The sequence below is a fragment of the Pongo pygmaeus genome, chromosome 1 (assembly GCF_028885625.2).
Source record: "Pongo pygmaeus isolate AG05252 chromosome 1, NHGRI_mPonPyg2-v2.0_pri, whole genome shotgun sequence".
NCBI lineage: Eukaryota > Metazoa > Chordata > Mammalia > Primates > Hominidae > Pongo > Pongo pygmaeus.
The window spans coordinates 207,410,057-207,429,935 of record NC_072373.2 but is presented as its reverse complement, the minus strand read 5'-3'; the positions used below and the strand labels follow the sequence as shown (position 1 = coordinate 207,429,935).

The 19,879-nt window shown below is 46.0% G+C and overlaps 2 protein-coding genes across 6 annotated transcripts; one reads left to right on the top strand and one right to left on the bottom strand.

Moving 5' to 3' along the window:
- Positions 1–6,845: 6,845 nt before the first annotated feature.
- On the bottom strand, positions 6,846–17,367 carry ZNF436 (zinc finger protein 436). Of its 3 annotated transcripts, XM_054441612.2 has the most exons (4): positions 16,773–17,367; positions 15,387–15,479; positions 14,460–14,586; positions 6,846–10,632 (listed from the first exon to the last, which is right to left on the bottom strand). In XM_054441612.2, exons 2-4 carry the CDS (start codon positions 15,417–15,419, stop codon positions 9,380–9,382), a joined length of 1,413 nt encoding a protein of 470 aa, XP_054297587.1. In that variant the 5' UTR covers positions 15,420–15,479; positions 16,773–17,367; the 3' UTR covers positions 6,846–9,379. The 3 variants fall into 3 exon arrangements, with proteins under 3 accessions (XP_054297587.1, XP_054297595.1, XP_063514749.1); XM_054441620.2 differs by lacking the exon at positions 15,387–15,479 and having other exon boundaries at positions 16,773–16,904; XM_063658679.1 differs by lacking the exon at positions 16,773–17,367 and having other exon boundaries at positions 15,387–16,271.
- Positions 16,519–19,188, top strand: LOC129008998 (putative uncharacterized protein ZNF436-AS1). 3 transcript variants are annotated; one of them, XM_054441642.2, is made up of 3 exons: positions 16,519–16,920; positions 18,542–18,612; positions 18,918–19,188. In XM_054441642.2, the coding sequence occupies exons 1-3, from the start codon at positions 16,705–16,707 to the stop codon at positions 18,925–18,927; spliced, it is 297 nt and encodes a 98-aa protein (XP_054297617.1). In that variant the 5' UTR covers positions 16,519–16,704; the 3' UTR covers positions 18,928–19,188. The 3 variants fall into 3 exon arrangements, 2 of the variants coding, with proteins under 2 accessions (XP_054297617.1, XP_054297608.1); XM_054441633.2 differs by having other exon boundaries at positions 18,770–19,188; XR_010125040.1 differs by having other exon boundaries at positions 16,609–16,731; positions 18,542–19,188.
- The last annotated feature ends 691 nt before the right edge of the window (positions 19,189–19,879 follow it).

The following is a 19,879-nucleotide window of genomic DNA, read 5'->3' as shown; positions in this document are numbered from 1 at the left end:
TGGTGCACCCACTCACTGACAGTAAACTCTGCAGCCTTTTTCTTTTAAGCCAGGGTCTCACTCTGGTCTGTTGCCCAGACTGGAGTGCAGTGGCACCATCATGGCCCACTGCAGCCTTTACCTCCTGGGCTCAAGTGATCCTCCTGCCTCGGCCTCCCAAAGTGCTGGGATTACAGGCCTAAGCCTTTAAAAAGGCTGCAGGTGGCTGGGCGTGGTGACTCATGCCTGTAATCCCAGCACTTTGGGAGGCTGAGGTGGGAGGATCACTTGAGCCCAGGAGTTCAAGGCTGCAATAAGCCTTGATTGTACCACTATAGCCTGGGTGACAGAGTGAGTCCCTGTTTCAAAAGAAGGGTAGGGGAAGGGGGAAGGGAGAAAGAGGCAACAGCAACAGCTGCAGCCTAATTCCATCAATTGAATTCTAGGAGACTGTTGTACATAATTCCATTGAGTTCTCATTATTATCAGGCTTCCCTATAGACAGACGGAAGAGCCACATGCTGCAAATCTTTGGTGGAGGTGTTGCTGTGAGGTTTTAACTAAAATCTGGTAGAAATCTAAGATAAGTATTATTACTCATATTCAAATATACAAGTTGAATATACAGTTCCACAAATCAGATTCTGCAGGGATTGTGAGTCCTGTTCCCAATATCAGTGTAGTGTCATGGAGTAATTATAGCATTCAGTATAACTTGCATATGTTTTGAAAATTCAATAAAACAATAAGAATTGGTTATAAATAGATTGTGGATATAACTAAATTCTCACTACCCTAAAGTTAAAATATCCATTAGAGGCTGGACACAGTGGCTCATGCCTGTAATCCCAGCACTTTGGGAGGCAGAGGCGGGCGGATCACGAGGTCAGGAGATCTAGACCATCCTGGCTAACATGGTGAAACCCCATCTCTACTAAAAATACAAAAAATTAGCCGGGCGTGGTGGCAGGCGCCTGTAGTCCCAGCTAGTCGGGAGGCTGAGGCAGGAGAATGGTGAGAACCCGGGAGGCAGAGCGTCCAGTGAGCCAAGATAGCACCTCACGCCACCGCACTCCAGCCTGGGCGACAGAGCAACACTCCATCTTTAAAAAAAAAAAAAAAAAAAAAAAAAAGAAAGAAAAAAAATCCATTCGAGGAAGGGGGCAAGTGCTCTCTAATTATCATTAATGATAACAACACCTTGCACTTAACAGTTTTCCCCTGTAAATGAGTTTCAAGTACTGTATCTCATGAGATATCTCTGCTGCATTTGAACATCTTAAAATGTGCCATGATCTTGGCTTGTGACTCTCCTCTCCTGGTTCTTCTCTGGACCCTGTAATACGTCCTTGTAGGTCCTCTCCTCTGCCCATCATTATCTGTTGGTGTTCCCAGGACTTCATCCCTGACAACTGTTCTCACATTTTGCCACGGTCATCTCATTCACTTGCATGGTTTCACTACTGCTACCATCTCCGTGCAGATACTAGCTATTCCCATTTCTTTCTCTTTTTTTTTTCCTTGTATGTATTTATTTTTAATACAAAGTCTTGTCACCCAGGCTGGAGTGCAATAGCACGATATCTGCTCACTGCAACCTCTGTCTCCCAGGCTCAAGTGATCCTCTCACCTCAGCCTCTCAAGTAGCTGGGACTACAGGCGTGTGCCACATACCCGGCTAATTTTTCAAAAAAATTTTTTTTGTAGAGATGGGGTTTTACCATGTTGTCCGGGGTGGTTTCAAACTCCTGGGCTCGAGCAACCCACCCTCCTTGGCCTTCCAAAGTGCTGAGATTACAGGTGTGAGCCACTGTGCCCGGCCTATTCCCTATTTCTTTTTTCTTTTTTCTTTTTAGCGAAGTTTCGCTCTTGCTGCCCAGGCTGGAGTGCAACGTGCAATGACCTGATCTCGGCTCACTGCAACCTTCACCTCCCAGGTTCAAGCGATTCTCCTGCCTTAGCCTCTCGAGTAGCTGGGATTACAGGCATGTGCCACCATGCCCAGCTAATTTTGTATTCTTAGTAGAGATGGGGTTTCTTCATGTTGGTCAGACTGGTCTCGAACTCCCAACCTCAAGTGATCCTCCCGCCTCGGCCTCCCAAAGTGCTGGGATTACAGGCGTGAGCCACTGCTCCTGGCCTCCCATTTATTTATAGTACCACGTTTGGTCCTGAGCTCTGGATTCATATTTCCAACTGCCTGCTGGGCATATGAATATATGCTTGGATGTAACAGTTTCCTCAAACTAAATGACTAAAGATGATTTTTATCTCCTACCTTGTGATCCCTTCCTCACTGAGCCCCACTCATAGTGACCCCCTGGTGGTGGTTTCTCCAGCATACCAACTGCTGCTTCAGCATCTTCACATTTGCTCTTCAATAAACTGAGTAGTTAGAACACTTACCCCAGACATCCTGATGTCTTAGTCAGAGATATGCTCAAATGCCACCTCTTTAGAGAGGTTTTCCGTGACCACTTCCTCTAAAAGCAGTCTCTTTTATTTGTCTTCATTACACTTGTTACCAGCTAACATTATATATGTCTTTGTTTATTGTCCCTCTCCCCAGAAAATAGAAATTCAACAAGGGCAGAATCTTTGTCTCATTCAGTTTTATACCAGGCACATAAGTTGGCGCTCAATGAATTTTATTTTATTATTATTATTATTATTATTTTATTTTTATTTTTTTGAGATGGAGTCTTGCTCTGTCGCCCAGGCTGGAGGGCAGTGGTGCGATCTCGGCTCACTGCAACCTCCACCTCCCGGGTTCAAGTGACCTTCCCACCTCAGCCTCCCGAGTAGCTGGGACTACAGGCATGTGCCACCACGCCCGCTTTTTTTGTAGTTTTAGTAGAGATGGGTTTTCACCATGTTTGTCAGGCTTGTCCCAAACTCCTGACCTCGTGATTCGCCCACCTTGGCCTCTCAAAGTGCTGGGATTACAGGCATGAGCCACTGTGCCCGGCTTTTTTTTTTTTTTTTTTTTTTTTTTTTTTTTTTTTTTGAGACGGAGTCTCGCCCTGTCACCCAGGCTGGAGTGCAGTGGCCCGATCTTGGCTCACTGCAACCTCCGCCCCCCAGGTTCAAGCGATTCTCCGGCCTCAGCCTCCCAAGTAGCTGGGATTATAGATGCCCACCACTGCGCCCAGCTAATTTTTGTATTTTTACAAAATTTTGTATTTTTAGTAGAGATGGGGTTTCACCATGATGGCCAGGCTGGTCTCGAACTCCTGACTTCAGGTGATCCACCTGCCTCAGCCTCCCAAAGTGATCAGCTCCCGAGGTGAGCTGATCACTTGAGGCCAGGAGTTCGAGACCAGCCTGGCCAACATGGCGAAACCCTGTTTCTACTAAAAATACTGAAACAGCTGGGTGTGACGGCAGGCACTTGTAATCCCAGTTACTCGGGAGGCTGAGGCACAAGAATCAGCTTGAACCTGGGAGGCGGAAGTTGCAGTGAGCCGAGATCACACCACTGCACTCCACCCTGGGTGACACAGTGAGACTCTGTCTCCCAAAAGAGTAGCTTGGTGTGGTGACAATCAGAAATATGAAGGGAATAAAGTTTATGTATATTCTCCTTATTTTATTGTTGCCTGCTTATTCTACGCCAAACATTTGCTGGGGGTTGAAGACACAACAGTGAGCAAGACAGTGACTTCTTCAAAGATATCAAAGTTTAATGGAGGAGACAAAAAAGTAAGCAGGCAATTACAAAACAGGGATAAAGTGCTTTGATTGGGATAAACCCAGGGAAAACAGAAAAGGAACACCTGATCCAGTCTTAGGGGATTGGGAAAGGTTTCCTAGAGCAAGTTAGGTATTAGACCTGAAGGCTGAGTAGGAGTTGGCCAGAAGAGTGGAGAGAGAGATGCAGCTTGGAGTGTGCAGGAAAGAGCAAGTGCAGGAAAAGAGGAGGGAACCAGAGCTGGGGAGAGTGGCAGAGGCCAGATCATGAATGACCTCCTCAGAAATCACACCAAAGGAGGTTCACTGTTTGCTGCTGGCAATGGGAAGCATGACAGGGCTTTACACAGAAGAGTGGCATGAAAGGATTTGCCTTTCAGAAAGATTGTTCTAGCAGAAAGGGAGAAAAGACTGACGGGAATCAAAATAGAAAAGAGGAGACTCATTAGGAGGTCGTTTCAGTAAGTGAGATATGGCCCAGTGATGGTCTGAATAATTGCTACTAATATTTTGAGCCCCGTGATCTCATTTAATCTTTGCAACTCTATGAGGTAGACATAATTACTCCCATTTGCGGAGGGGGAATCCAAGCAACAGAAAAGCTAAATAATTGCCCAAAGTCACATGGTAAGTGGTGGCAGTAGAGAGAGCAAGGCAGAAGGATCTGGGAACTATTTAGGAGGTGGTATGGGCATGACTGGCTACATAGTTATACAATATTTGTTACTGATTTGGGGAGGGTGGCTAAAGGAATGGGAGTTAAGTATGATATGCAAGTTTCTAGCTTGGATAAGTGGGCAATGACTGAGTTAGGAATAGGAGAAGCAGGCAGGGAGTAGGGGAAAATGTGGCAAGTTGAGTTCAGGGTTTGATTTCAAGATGTCTGGGTAATTTCCTATTATAATTTTTTAACTTAGTTTTGTTATTTTGTTCATGCTTTGATGGATAATTTCCAAGCAGAGCTGTCCAGAAAGCAGCTGCAGGGGCTGGTGTGAAACTCTGCCAGATTTTGGTGTCATCAGCCTCAATCTTTCCCAAAAGGAAAAATAAAACAAAACCACTTTTAGAGAAGCTGAAAATGATATAAACTTTGGGAATGAAGCATTTAGAAAAACAGATCATGCAATGGGATTTCCCACAGACCCATTTTAGGTCACTACAGGGTAATTGTCTCCCATTAATTCAGCTGTTTTTCACTAATGATCTTAACAGTCTTTCAGTTCTTGAAGCCTCCTATTGATAAGCAGGGCCTACATCTGCTACTCTACTGCAGAGGTGGGTATCTAACAACTGCTTCCAAAGAGTCAATTTCTCCCAGGGCTTGGGAACTCCTTTGGGAGCTACACTAACTTCTAAAACACCAGGGAACCACTTAACAAATTATCATTTCAGTGCACTCAGTGATATCCTAATGGCCTGGAAACACAGTCCTAGGCTACCTCTAGGGTCTTAGAGAACAGTTCACACAGAAGGAAATTTGCTCAATAATAATAACAATGTCAATATATTAACATATCAAATACTCTTAGAGGCAGGCTCTTGAGCTACACTTCTCCAGGTGAATTAGCATCTTCCCTTAACTTTCCTTCCCAGCAATGAAAAATGCTCAACATGCAGTAAGAAGAGTTTTTTGTTTGTTTTTTTGTTTTTTGTTTGTTTTTTTGCTTTTGTTTTTAAGGGATGAGGTCTTGCTCTGCAGGCTTGAACTCAGCCTCAGCCTCCCAAGTAGTTGGGACTACAGGCACTTGCTACCACGCCCGGCTAAGAGTTTACATGTATATATACTTTTGGCTGCTCTATAGACAGAGTAGGGTTCACCCATAGGCAGAGTGGCCTAGAGTAGCCTAAATGATATTCTGGGGCCAGGCCTGGTGGCTCACATCTACAAGCCATCACTTTAGGAGGCTGACTCGGAGCACTTGAGCCACAGAGTTTGAGACCAGCCTCGGCAAAATATGGAGACCCCATCTCTAAAAAAATAATAAAAAGAATTAGCTGGGTGTAGTGGCACACACCTGTGGTCCCAGCTACTCAGGAGGCTGAGGTGGGGAGGATCCCTTGGGCCTGGGGAGGTCCAAGCTACAATGAGCTGTGATCATGGCACTGCATTCCAGCCTGGGTGACAGAGCGAAACTCTGTCCCCCAACGCCTCCCCCCCGCCCCCGCAAAAAAAAGTGTGGTTTTTTTTTTTAATAAAGTTTCTCTTCTTTGCAAGTCTTGGCTACAAAATTAAAAACGTTTCTTTGATATTTATATTTTCCCCCAATATAAAGCACTTCCATCCCTACCTTTGCCTAGGCTGGCTGTCCATTTAAAAAAAGATTTCATTGAGAGAAAATTACTTGTAAGTAATTCGAAAATTGTGGCCACACCCTGGTAATACCTAATTATAGCCTTAGGCAGACTGTACAACTGTGTCACAAATAGAGAACCTTTGTTTGTAAGAAGTATCTGTTCTAGGAACCCAATCCTAGTGTGGTAGAAACTGTTTTAGTTGTATTTTTGTTTGTTTTTTTTGTTTGTTTTTTGACAGAGTCTCGCTCTGTTGCCCAGGCTGGAGTACAGTGGTGCAATCTCAGCTCACTGCAACCTCTGCCTCCCAAGTTCAAGCGACTCTCCTGCCTCAGCCTCCCGAGTAATGGGGATTACAGGCGCATGCCACCACACCCAGCTAATTTTTGTATTTTTACTGGAGATATGGTTTCACCATATTGGCCACACTGGTCTCGAAATCCAGACCTTAGGTGATCCACCCACATTGGCCTCCCAAAGTGCTGGGATTACAGGCGTGAGCCACCACACCGAGACTTAGTATTCTTAATGAACACTCCAAAATATCTCCTTAAAGCAACAAGGCCTTCTCTCATTTTTCTTTTTGGATTTTTTTTTTCCTTCCCCAAAGCTAATGAGTCACCCATACCAAATATTCCTATGTGGCTTCTGTCACCAGCATAACCTTCATAGAAAACTACTCAGGTTTTTTCATCTTCCCAAGATATGGCAATAACCAAAGGGCTCAAGATACTGTACTCCTAAATTCCTACAGAACAGCTGTGTAAAATATCTGTACATCTGTATGGAATGCATCAGTGTAAAGACAATCATGCCCAATTTTAATGACTCTGATGAAAAGCCATTAAATGAATCAGTGCTGGGTTACTGAAATAATTCTCAGGTTTGCTGACTTTAAAAATTATACTTTTAATTATAGAATATTGTTAGAATAATACAAACACTAGGATAACTGTGACCAATACCATAAGGAAAACTGTTCTACATATTGATTTGTTCATTCACTCTCCACAACCATAGAAAACAGGCACAAAGTGTTCACGGGATGTGCAGAGGCAGCCAAGGACTTGGGAGCAGAAGGCATGCAAAAAGCATTAGTGAAGGGAGTCTGATGCATAAGTTCTACACAAAGTTCAACACAGCAAACGGGCAACAACTGGCAGAAAGAGGAGACAGCTGGTGTGGCCCTCGTCCTTTAAGTTTCCCAGCTAGATTGTTCATGTACGGAGATAGCTGGGTGCTTAGAAGCCTTGTTTTGAGCCCTTCACCTCTAAAAAGCCAAAAGCAGCAGCAGGAACTGGTTGGGGTGGGGCAAGAACAGTAGGGAAGGAAAAGGAGGTGAAATACAGTTAGGTCATGGAAATGCGGTCATCTATGGCCACTCTTAAGCTGATACCCATAGTGGCTCACAGAAGCAACAGGAGAACTTTGACATTTATTAAAACCATCAGCAACATATATGGGAAAAGACGTATTTGAGTTTAGTTACCAAGAACATGTGTCACCCGACAATTAAAATATGAATACCCACAGTCTGCTAGATTTTGTAAATAACAAAAAAACATGCTCTTTGCCTGAGTTTGTCCTTAAAAAGGAGTGGCAACATGAAGGAACCCCCCTGGAAGATGGGTTACTTTAAAGGTTGTATTATTAACAAGTGATGTGGTCCCACACAGCTGTGGGTCACAATAATTCATTATAGTACCCTACCCGAGAGAGACCACTGGCTCCTTTAACACCAAGTCCCAAAAAGCTATGGCAAAAACATTTTTAAAATGTTAACAACATTCACAATAAAGAACAGTAGCAATAAAGCACAGTAGAAAGAAACTGGGGGTACTCTCAAAAGAAAAGATATTCCTCACTCCAGTCCCATTTTCTGGGCACCAATTCCCTTCCACCCCAACATGCTTGGATAGCATCAACACTTGAGATATTTCTTAATTCCTACCTGGACTAAGATTAGGAAAACTGACACTACTGGGCTTAAATTGGGCGAACTGTTATTTTAACCACTTATATCTGTAGGGTGGGAGGATGGAAATACATTCCTACCGAGGTTTAATTCCTTCTGACTAAGCCAAAGAGTTCTTCATTGCCATAGAAGATAATTCATTCTGAGAATAGGACAGTCGACCTATTTGTCCGGTCATTATCTTCCACAATTGACAAACACATACAAACAAGTGCTTAGCTCTGTACAAAGACAGACCTTACAGGAGAGTGCACACTAAAGCACTAGTGTTTAAATTATTTTCCATAATGAAAAAAGGACATTTCTCACATTGGAGTTATGTCTATACTTCTGTCACATGACTCATATCACCCAAGAACATGCTAAGTCTCTGTAAATTCAGTTTCTGCTATTAGAAAAACCACAGGAATACACATTACTGTACATACGCATGCCCTGATGCAAGCTAAGATAAACACTGGGATGTGGCCCTTATCAAATCTTAGAGTTAGCAGGATAGGAAGAGTTGATCTTATCAAGATTAGAGGGGAAAGAATACAGAAACGACCTACATTCCTTGGGAAGGGACTCTGTGGTTCCTTCCCTGAAGGAGTCAATTCCACTTGCTCCTTACACTGAACTGTCACTGATGGTCCTATCTTTTCTTGAAGATATTTTCTATACAATATTCCCTATAGTGATCCCCAAAGAAAATTCATAAATCTGATTAATGGCAGTAATAACTGTGGGCATCTTCTGCTAAAGTCACCATCATTGATGGGTCCTTGGTCCCCAAACCTGTGTCTCATTTTTCCTTTTCAACTGTATCTTCAGTTAGCTTTCACAAAGATGCAAGCTTTAAAGGAGCTAATTAGAAACAATGAGAAGGAGAAAAGTGACAATCATTGCCTTCATCGTACAAAATCTTGCCCTCAGGAAGATGGAAAAGATACAAATGCATGAGCAACTCAAGGAAAAAGCCCTTTGGAGGGGAAGATGTGTGTGCCCAACTACTATGGTGTGTGAATAGGTGTGGCAATTCAGGCAGAGTCTCTATTTGCCTTTTTCCAAAGCAGCCATGACCACCCTATTACAGTCCCACGTTTCACTTAGCATAGTTCCTTGGGCCAAGGATGGGAGAAAATAACATTGAAAGATTTACTCCATTTCCAGTCCTGGGCATTCACCAGCATTTGTCCCCTGGTCTTCAGATTTCCAGTTACTTGTGGGGCTGATTTTAATGAAGTAACCCATTGAGTGAATAAAAATCACCATTTTGGAGGAGATAACATTCCCAAAGCTGAGGGTCAGAATTTCAAATGGCTTGTCATCTCTGATGGTTTAAATCGTGGCCCACAACTAGGAGAGTATGATAAAAGCAGCTCAGTCTTGAGGGCGTTCATTGATATCAAATAAAATTGTATCTTCAAATGAATCATTCCTCAGCCATCATAATTACAGGACTTAGTCCGTATGAACTCTCTTATGTTTAATAAGAGCTGAGCTCCTGCTGAAACTCTTCTCACATTCGGTACATTCATAAGGTTTCTCTCCCGTGTGAACTCTTTGATGTGTGATGAGGTTGGAACTCTGGGTGAAACCTTTCCCACATTGCACACACTCGTAGGGCTTCTCCCCTGTGTGCGTTCTCTGATGTTTAATTAGATCTGACCTTTCACCAAAGCTTCGCCAACACTCATTACACTCATAAGGCTTCTCTCCAGTGTGAATTTTCTGGTGTGTGATGAGATGAGAGCTCCGGCTGAAGCTTTTCCCACAAGCGTTGCATTCATATGGCTTCTCTCCAGTGTGAGTTCTCTGGTGCTGAACCAAGTGTGAGATGCGGCTGAAATTTTCCCCACATTCGTTACAGTGGTATGGCTTCTCTCCCGTGTGGGCTCTGCGATGACGCACAAGGTCGGAGTTCTGACTGAAATTCTTCCCACACTCATCACACTTGTAGGGCCTCTCCCCCGTGTGGACTCGATAGTGTTTGATGAGATCAGATCTCTCACTGAAGCCTCGGCCACATTCGTTACACTCATAAGGTTTCTCGCCTGTGTGGGTCCTCTGGTGCTGAGCTAGGTGAGAGCTCCGGCTGAAGCTTTTCCCACACTCCTCACACTCATAGGGTTTCTCCCCACTGTGGGTCCTTTGGTGTTGGATTAGGTGAGAGAGACGGCAGAAACTTTTTCCACACTCGTTACATTTGTGAGGCTTCTCTCCAGTGTGGATTGTCTGATGCTGAATCAGGTGAGAACTTCTTCCAAAACTTTTCCCACACTCATTACAGTCATAAGGCCTCTCCCCCGTATGTGTTCTTTGATGCTGAATAAGGTGTGAGCTGCGACTGAAGCCTTTTCCACATTCATAACATTTATAGGGTCTGTCTCCAGTGTGGGTCTTCTGATGTCGATTAAGGTCTGAGATCTGACTGAAGGCCTTTCCACAATGAGAACATATATGATAGCGGATGCCTGTGTGGACTTCTTTGTGGACAAGCAGATCAGTGACTTGTTGGAGAGGATAGCTTACCCACTCTTCTGCTGTTAAATCTCCCCATTGTCTTTCTGACCTATCTCCGCTTTCAAAGCCCTCTTCACTTTCAGGATTTTCCTCAGCATTCTCAGCAGGTCTTTCAGATGTAGTCCCAAATTGTACATCTTCACTAATCTCTTGCTTGGGATTTACCTCGTTCTCACTCCTGATCTCAAAATCTGTAATAAAAAGTAAACAATAAGACTAGTAAGTACAAAAATTACCTATTGTGTGCCAGGCACTATACTAAATTTTTTTTTTTTTTGAGACAGAGTCTCGCTCTGTTGCCTTGGCTGGAGTGCAGTGATGTGATCTTGGCTCACTGCAACCTCTGCCTCCCGGGTTCAAGCAATTCTCCTGTCTCAGCCTCCTGAGTAGCTGGGACTACAGGTGTATGCCACCACACCCAGCTAATTTTTTTATTTTTAGTAGACACAGGGTTTCACCATATTGGTCAGGCTGAGCCACTGTGCCCAGCCTAAGTTATTTATATTCTTCATCACATATATTCTTTATCACAGCTATTCTGAGAGTCAGGAATTGTGATTATTTCCACTTCATTAATGAGAAATCCAAGACCCAGACAAGTGAATTGACTTGCTCAAGACCATAGTAAATGGTAGAGCCAGTATTCAAACTCAGGTCTGTCAAAATTCACGTTCTGTATCACTGTAATTAATGATTCATTAAGAAAACTATACAGGCCAAGTGCCGTGGCTCATGCATGTAATCCTAACACCTTAGGAGGCCAAGTCAGGAGGATCACTTAAGGCCAGGAGTTCAAGACCAGGCTGGGCAATATAGGGAGACCCCCATCTCTACAAAAAAATTTAAAAAATTAGGTGGATGTGGTGGCATGCAACTGTAGTCCCAGCTACTCAGGAGGCTGAGGTAAGAGGATCACTTGAGCCCAGGAGTTCAAGGCTGCAATAAGCTGTGATTGTGCCACTGCACACCAATATGGGTGACAGAACGAGACCCTGTCTCTTAAAAAAAAAACTATATATATTCGTGTTTTGAAAGAATACTGGAAGCAGAAAATATGAGACTCTAAATTAGAATATCTAAAAGGCAAGATTCTAGGTATTTTGTGAGTATGTATTTTTTAACTTGCCAAGCCTTCATCATTAGTAGCATCATAAAATATTTACTAAGTAGCCACTATGGTTTTTTGTTTGTTTGTTTGTTTGTTTTGTTTTATTTTTTGAGATGGAGTTTCACTCTTGTTGCTCAGGCCGGAGTGCAATGACGCAATCTCCGCTCACTGCAACCTCCGCCTCCTGGGTTCAAGCGATTCTCCTGCCTCATCTTCCCAAGTAGCTGGGATTACAGGTGCCCGCCACCACATCCAGCTATTTTCTTGTATTTTTAGTAGAGACAGGTTTCACCATGTTGGCCAGGCTGGTCTTGAACTCCTGATCTCAGGTGATCTGCCCGCCTCAGCCTCCCAAACTGCTGGGATTACAGGCATGAGCCACCGTGCCCGGCCAGAACCAACTATGTTAATATGGAGAAAAATGAATCTTTACCTATGTCATAGTTGACAGAAAAGTGACTGACAAATGTCACTTCCTACTTTTCAGTGACCTTTTAATGAAAATAGGAGTGGGAAAGTTGAAGAAGGCAAAAAAGATGTCTGGCTGAGAACATTCTTGGCATTGTCTAAGTATATTTCACATGCAGTCTTCAAATGAAAATCAAAATACACAACCACTGTCTACAAGGAGTTATATACCAGACACTGCATTCTCCAAATTGGGTTTCTTAGTACACTCTTCAGAAAGAAAGTATGTATTTTGGGAGAAAAGGGTTCACGGATAAACTGGGTTGGTAAATGGTACATACAATATCGTTTCCTTCAAAATTCACAATGCCTAATAACACATTAAAGGTTCTAAGGAATCCTGAGGTAAAAAGGCTTTATAAGGCCAGATGCAGTAGCTCAGGCCTCTAATCCCAGCACTTTGGGAGGCTGATGCAGGAGGATCACTTGAGCCTAGGAGTTTGAGACCAGCCTGTGGAACATAGGGAGGTCTCGCTTCTATTAAAAATAAAAAGAGGTAGGCCGGGTGCGGTGGCTCATGCCTGTAATCCCGGCACTTTGGGAGGCCGAGGTGGGCAGATCACGAGGTCAGGAGATCGAGACCATCCTGGCTAACACAGTGAAACCCCGTCTCTAAAAAAAAAAAATGCAAAAATTAGCCAAGTGTGGTGGCGGGTGCCTGTAGTCCCAGCTACTCAGGAGGCCAAGGCATGAGAATGGCGTGAACCTGGGAGGCAGAGCTTGCAGTGAGCTGAGATCGCACCACTGCACTCCAGCCTGGGCAACAGAGCAAGACTCCATCTCACACACATACACAAAATAATAAAAAAATAAAAAGAAGCTGAGCATGGTGGCTCACGCCTGTATTCCTAGCACTTTGGGAGGCCGAGGTGGACAGATCACTTGAGGTCAGGAGTTCAAGACCAGCCTGACCAACATGGTGAAACCCCGTCTCCACTAAAAATACAAAAATCAGCTGAGCGTGGTGGCATGCACCTGTAATCACAGCTACTCGGGAGGCTGAGGCAGGAGAATTGCTTGAACTCAGGAGGCAGAGGTTGCAGTGAGCCAAGATCGGGCCACTGCACTCCAGTTTGGGCAACAGAGTAAGACTCTGTCTCAAAAAAATAAATTAATTAATTTAAAAATTTTTTTTAAATAAAAAGAATTAGCCGGGCAAGGTGGTAGGCATCTGTGATCCCAGCTACTCAGGAAGCTGAGATGGGAGGATGACCTGGGCCTGGGAAGTCAAGGCTGCAATGAGTTGTGATCGTGCCACTGCACTCCAGCCTGGGCAACAGAACAAGATCCTGTCTAAAAAAAAAAAAAAAAAAAAAAAAAAAAAAAAAAAAAAAAAAAGCCTTGTAATCATTTTAAAACCCATTCCCATTCCCAAACTTATTTGGGCAAGAAACTAGTTTTTTGGTGCTTCCATCCTTCTAACAAGTGCTTTTGGGGCTAAACTGTAGAATTGTAAATTCACATTTTTTAAAGACTGTCATTTTTTGCTTTTGTTGGATTAAGTGGAATATTTGGGTTACAGACTGCAATAGATCTGGATAGATAACTATTTATGGTTACTTTTATAAAGAAAGGATTCAAGAAACTAGGGACATCAGAGAAAGCTCAAGTTAAAAAGGAAAGCTCTCAGAGTTGCCTTTTGTTCTGAAAAAGGCTATGGGAATAAAGATTTCAAAAAAAGGATTAGTCCTAATGAATGGCAGATGACCTAGTGACCCATACACGCTTGCTAATGTCTGTCAAGTCTTGACAGGAGGCAAAGTGAGGCAAAGTGAGTCAAAAGACCGTTCAGCTCAAGAATATACTCTTTATTCTAGTTACACCCAGACCAAAATACAGCAAAGAGAGAAGACAGGCTTGCAGACCATGGAAAAAAAAAATCAGCTGCCCTCTCAGAATTTGTGATCTATTTCAGCATTCTTCCGGAACAGCATTTGACACACTACAAATCTATCATCATCAACACTGAAACATGTCTAGATGAGAACCTACTCAGCTAAGGAACTTGAGGCAAAGCTAGGGCTCTGAAGCCAAAACAAACACAAAAAGGTGGCTTTCGCCCTCCCGTGAACCTGGGTTAGAATCCCTTCATCTTTTAGCACCCTAGAGTAAAAGCACTAGTTACGGGGGCATTTATATTCTGGCAAGCACTATTATGCCAGACCTTTTTGGTCAGTGATCTGTACAAACAGGCTGGAGATTGGAAAATGACTCAGGGCACAAGAAATCTGAACGTTTCTAAAACGTGCAGCAGTTTTTTTCTTTTTAGACAATATGACCTGGATGTTCCCATGTTCAAAGATCTGCCTGAGGACTCAAGTCAAGCCAATATACAATTAAGTGCTTTAAAAAATCAAACCCTTAGGCTGTGTTGAAAGAACTAAGTCATTTTGACACGATCTCAAAAACGTGGAGGCGAAGAAAGGTAGAATCCTTACTTACCTAGTGAGACAACATTTCCATAATTCTCCTGCATAACATCCCGGTAAAGGTCCCTTTGTGCAGCGTCCAGAGGTCTCCATTCTTCCCGGGTGAGATACATGGCCATATCTTCAAACGTCACAGGTGCCTGAAATCACACGATACTTCCCTACTATAATGTATTTAGGACTTCTTGAAATTAGAAACATGATTAGAAACACTCAGGAGGAAAAAGATATTAAATGTGACCTATAGAGTCCAAATAAGAAATAAGCAAAAAAGAGACGTGGTAAAGAAGGCAGCAACTTATGAGCTGATTGCTCTGGTCCCATGGCCAGCTATCCCTGCCCCACTCATGAACTTTATCCTCTGGCTGCGACTTTCTCAGGACATATCTGGCACTTGCATCGCTCCATACCTTTACTCATCATGTTCCTCTTTTCCTGGAATATCCTTCTCACACTAGCGAAATTCTACTACTCTTTAAGGTCCCGCTGCAGTACCAACTGTTCTTCAATGCCCCCTACCCCTCTGCACTGCTCCACTCCCCTTGGATGCCCCAGATAGACTTAATCACGCCCACTTCTTGTAAGTGATTCCCACACTACAGCACTTTGTTCCTACAGCAAATAGAGCACTTATTACATTGTGCCACGCTTAAGTGGATGCGTCTTTCTCCCTACAGATTGTGAACTGTGAGCTGTGAGCTAGAAGGTAGCGCCCATCTCGTCCATCTTTTATCTCCCCTGTATTTAAAGGCATACAGCAGGTGTTCGATATATGCTTGTTTGTGACTATACTGGCCTGGTACTAGGCCCCTGGAGACAGAATATCGAAGCCAGCGAATTACTAATCCCAGGGAATTTCCCACAGGGACTTGCAGAGCAGAGAAACGCCGGACGAGGTGGGTAAGCAGAGACAAGGTCTGAGAAGCCACCCCCGGCTTACCTGGGACCCAGCCATGAGCAGGGTGGCTGCCATCTCGAGCACAAGGGTTCGCCTCCAGGGAGAGAGAGCAGGAAAAGCAGCTAGCAGACAGCGCTGAAGGAGGCGAAAAGCAGGGCGTGAGGCACGGAAAACAGGCCCTGCCCACTCCCCAGGGCTGGAGCTCTGGCCCCAAGGCGGGCAGGGAGGGCCCTGAACCAGGGCCGGGTCACTCTCCTCCCTGACCCTCGAGCGCGACCCGCCCTCTGTGTCTCCGCCACAGCGGGGTGGAGGCAATGCCGGAATCTACTAGGACAGCCCCCTGGCTGGGTCCCTCCCGCGCCGGGGGTTAGACCGATGCTGTCTCAGGGAGGAGGCGCTCAGCCCAGCCCAGGGAACGCCTCCGCTCTGCCATCTCGAGGCCGGGTCCTTTCCGGCAGCTGCCTCAACCAATCAGCGAGCGAAGTTCGTGAACCACTCTGCCAATCAGAGGCGGAACACTAGGGCCGCCTCCCACAGCCCGGCCAAGAGCCTCTAGTGCGCCTGTGCCAGCCCCCATGGCCTGCCGGGAGTTAGAGTTCCACTCCCGCGTACAAAAGCTAGCCAGAGGCCAAAAGCCAAAGAGGGAAAAGAACAAAAGGGTGAAGAAGTAAGCGCGTCCTCCCAGTCAGGGCGGAGTATTCTCGCTTTTTTCTTATGGAGACTGCAGCACGATTAAGCTAGAGGCTGCCCTGCTTCGCCTCACGTCCCTAGAAGCTTCTCTTGAGTCGGCCCTTACTATCTGCGAAGTCAGGCCTAATTTAGGCGCTGGCCTGTGTTGAGCTGGGCTAGAATTAGCCCCTGCTTGACAGCACAGGCCGGAGAGGAAAGCGGCAGCCGCCCACTTCCCAGGGGAGACTCGGAGGCCGCGCTGGAACTTTGAGCCCCGCCCACGCACTACATCTCCCAGCAGCGCCTGCGGCCGCGCTGCTCTGTACAGAATACAACTCCCGAGAGGCCCCGCGGCGCCGGGGCGACTCCGGAGTGCGGTCGGCAGTAGAGCCTGGCGGTGTTTCGGCTTCGGCGCTTTAACTCTGTAGGGGCGTGCGACTGCGTCCTTCTCAAGAGGGCGCCCCTCGAGCGGCGGGCTGAGTGGCGTCCAGCGGCGGGGAGGCGAAAACCCTGGGGGACTCAGAAGCGGGTGGCGGTGTAGGGCGTGTAAGAAGGAGATAGCCAGGGCCCTGGGCGGGGGCGGGCCCTCCTTATCGTCCCAGAGGGCTTGTCTGCTACAGGGGCTCCCAGCGGCCTCCCGCACCGAAGGGACTCTGGGCGTCTGAGGCCCTGATCCGGGCAGGCCTTCAGGATGTTAGCAGTCCCCGTCCGGTTGAAGGTAGGAAGCCGAAAACCCGAGTGGGAGACGAACAGACTTACCTCCTGTCCCGCAAAAGATCCACTAGATCGTCGTCTCCAAAACCTGAGAGACCGCGAACGGATTCCAGAGCCGCAGCGTTGTCTCAGACCTGGCGTTCAGAAAGATTCTAGAGAGCACGGGCAGGTCCCGGAGGTCTCAGACCCACAGGTAGATCCCGAATCAGTAGTCTTGCAGGCGAAGCCCAGATATCGTAGGCTGATCCTAAAGACTCAGATTCCCGAGGCCTCAGACTCGCAGGCAGCTCAGAGAAACCACAGGCTCATAGACAGATCCCTGAGACCACAGAGGCTGGCCAAGAAACCACCAGCAACTAAGCTGCATTCAGCTGGAGTTCCTCGGAACGGGAGTACTCGCAGCTCTCCCTTTCCCCAGCCAGGATGAGGGAATTAGACAATGGAAGTCGAGCACTGAGGAAAGCAGGCATTCTGCGTGGGGAAGAGCTCCGAGCTCGATGTAGCCTTGGAGAGGGAAGTGATGGAAAAAGAATATAGCAGCTTATTAGGGACTCCCACCCTCTTCAAGTTATAAATATCCCCAGAACCTTGGCTACGTGCCCGGAAGCCTGTTGTCTCTAACTGTACAGGAGACTTCTCTGCCTGGGCTGGGAAAGGGGCCTTTGTTTTGCAGATAGATCCACCCACTGAGGAACTTGAAATTTTTTTTTCAAACATAACTCCAGGCCTTGCTTTTATTAGTGAGTGTCCTGTTCCCAGTGCCCGATTATTTATGATTAAATTACTCAAGTGTCTAAAAAGAACTAGAAGAACCCGACCCAGCCATAATGCAGACTTTCCCATTCCTTCTCTTTCCACCCGCAACTGTGGGGCTAAGAATTCTTCAGATGTCACAGAATTATACCATCCTACCTCATCTAAAATCGATCCGAGGCTGGTCCGATGGTAGCGGGTTACCAGAACTTAGTAACATTAATATCTCTAAAGTTAGTATACAACTCCCCACTGCTAAATTTGGCTATAAAAATAAAGTTGATCTGAGCACCATATAAAATGGAATCCTGGAGGGTCCCCTAGAGGCAGTATCCCCAGTGGAAAGAGCGTGGGCTTCAAGGTCAGACAAACCTGGTTTGGAATCCAGGCTATGTATCCTTTGGAAAGTCATTGAATCCAGGCCCATTTCCTTTTCTCTAAAATGAGGGTCATCATACCTAAGGATGTGAGGCGTGAGTGAGATGATTAAAGCGTTCCAGAGAGTGCGCTCTTGGGTGATAGCCGTTACTTTTTATTAACCCTGGCTTTGGTGGTAAGGGAAACTACCAGAAATGCTTGTGGGTATATTGGATAGCTCAGAAAATCTGGGAAATCACAGTGGCTCAATAGCTGTGAGGAACTGTGGGTGACCTTATCCTCACATTGTGTTTCTTCCAGAAATTCAGACGCAACAGAGGTTGGGCCAGTTTGGTGGGTTCCAGTGAGCAGTGTGTTGAGCCTAGTAGAGCATAGGTACTTGGGGTTGCCAAAACCCCAGCAAGTTGAGGCTTCACGCTCAGGGAAACTTCTGGGTCAGAGGTTAATAACCACGCTCCTTGGAGCGAGGAGGAGGGGAGCCTTTCTGACTAGCTGAAGTAATTGCAGGTTTCTAACTGGGCCTAAGGTGAGCTGAGGGCTTGAGCCCCTCAACCCAGCGGGGGTCCCTTTTCATCCCTTCTCTGACAGATTGCTTTGTAAACTTTCTTAGGCCTTCCCCCCACCCCTTTGCCCCAGTGCTTTAAGCCCTTCTTTGTCTTCTTGCTGTTTCTTTTATTCCTCAGGCCTGCGGGGCGGGGGCGGGGTGGCGCCCAGGACGACTCTCCCGGCTCAGCTTGGCTGCCTGCCTCCTTCTGTAAGTGTTTTTTTTTTTTCTTCACCTGGGACCCTCTAGAGGTTGGAAAGAGAAGAGAGGCTGGGAGCGGATGGAAAGCATGACTGCATCTGGAGCCCCTGGGGGGAGTCGGGAAGAGGGAGTGGAAGGACAGTGGCTGAGGGGCTTCCTGTTGCAGCCTTCAGCTGGACTCAGGGTTGGGATCACTGGAGGAGGAGGTGGCTTCCTGCCCCATTGTTCTGGACTGCAGTGTTTCTTGGGAATACTTACTGTATGTGGATTTTCAGTAACCAACTTGGAAAGCTATATTTGTTCCCATGATTCAGCAAACAATGAGTACCTACTGTGTGCAGAAGCAGCAGGACAGCCTGTCATCACTGGGAAAGAGGCCAGAAGAGCCATTTGGCCAGGGTCTCCAATTTAGGCTTTCAACATTATCTCTAAATAAGGTTATACATTATGTCGGCTCCACTGGCTGATGGGATCAAAGACCCTCCTTGTATATCCTTAAACCTGTACTCTATTACCAGGCCACTGTGCCTGTGGAGCACTGTAAGTTCCTACCTTTTAATAAATTTTATAATTATCTTGTGAGCAGCACAGTTGTCATAGTTTTTTGTATCAAAAACATTCATTTGTTAAACATTTTAAAACATGCCTTGATGTGTGTAAACCTGTTTTGTCATCTCTTCAAACAGATGGGGCACCTCAAAAAATCAAAATGATCTGGGCTTCTCGTGAGCTCCTGCTAGGAGGGGTGATAAAGGCTCATCACTGCACGAGGAGTTGGGGACATGGGGGACACAGTGACTTGCAAACAGTCATTGCAGTCCAAGTGCTATAATAAGGGGTGAGCTCGTCTGCACCCAGGAGGGGGTGGACTCCTAGCTGGCGGGGAGGGGGGAGGCTTCACAGAGGAGGTGACATCTGAGCTGGTAAGACTGTGGGAGTTTGGAGGTGGAGAAGGTGGGAGGGAAAGCATTCCAGTCTTCAAGAACAGCATGTGCGAAGGCACGGAGGCGTGAAAGGCCAGTGCATATTCCAGGCTAGTCAGGATTGGTTATGGCTAGAGGGAATAGTGTGGGGGTGGAGCAGCAGGGGGAGGAAGCAGAGCACGGAGAGTCTCCTATGTCCCCTTGCCTGTCTGCCTGTTTGTCTCTGCCTTTGGCTGTGAATCGCAATGCTAGTGATGAGGTAAAGATGCAGGGCTGCCCAGGGACTGACTGCCCAGGGACTGACCGGGTGAGGAGAGCAGATTGACTCTGCAGAGGAGGGGGAAGTGGAGATA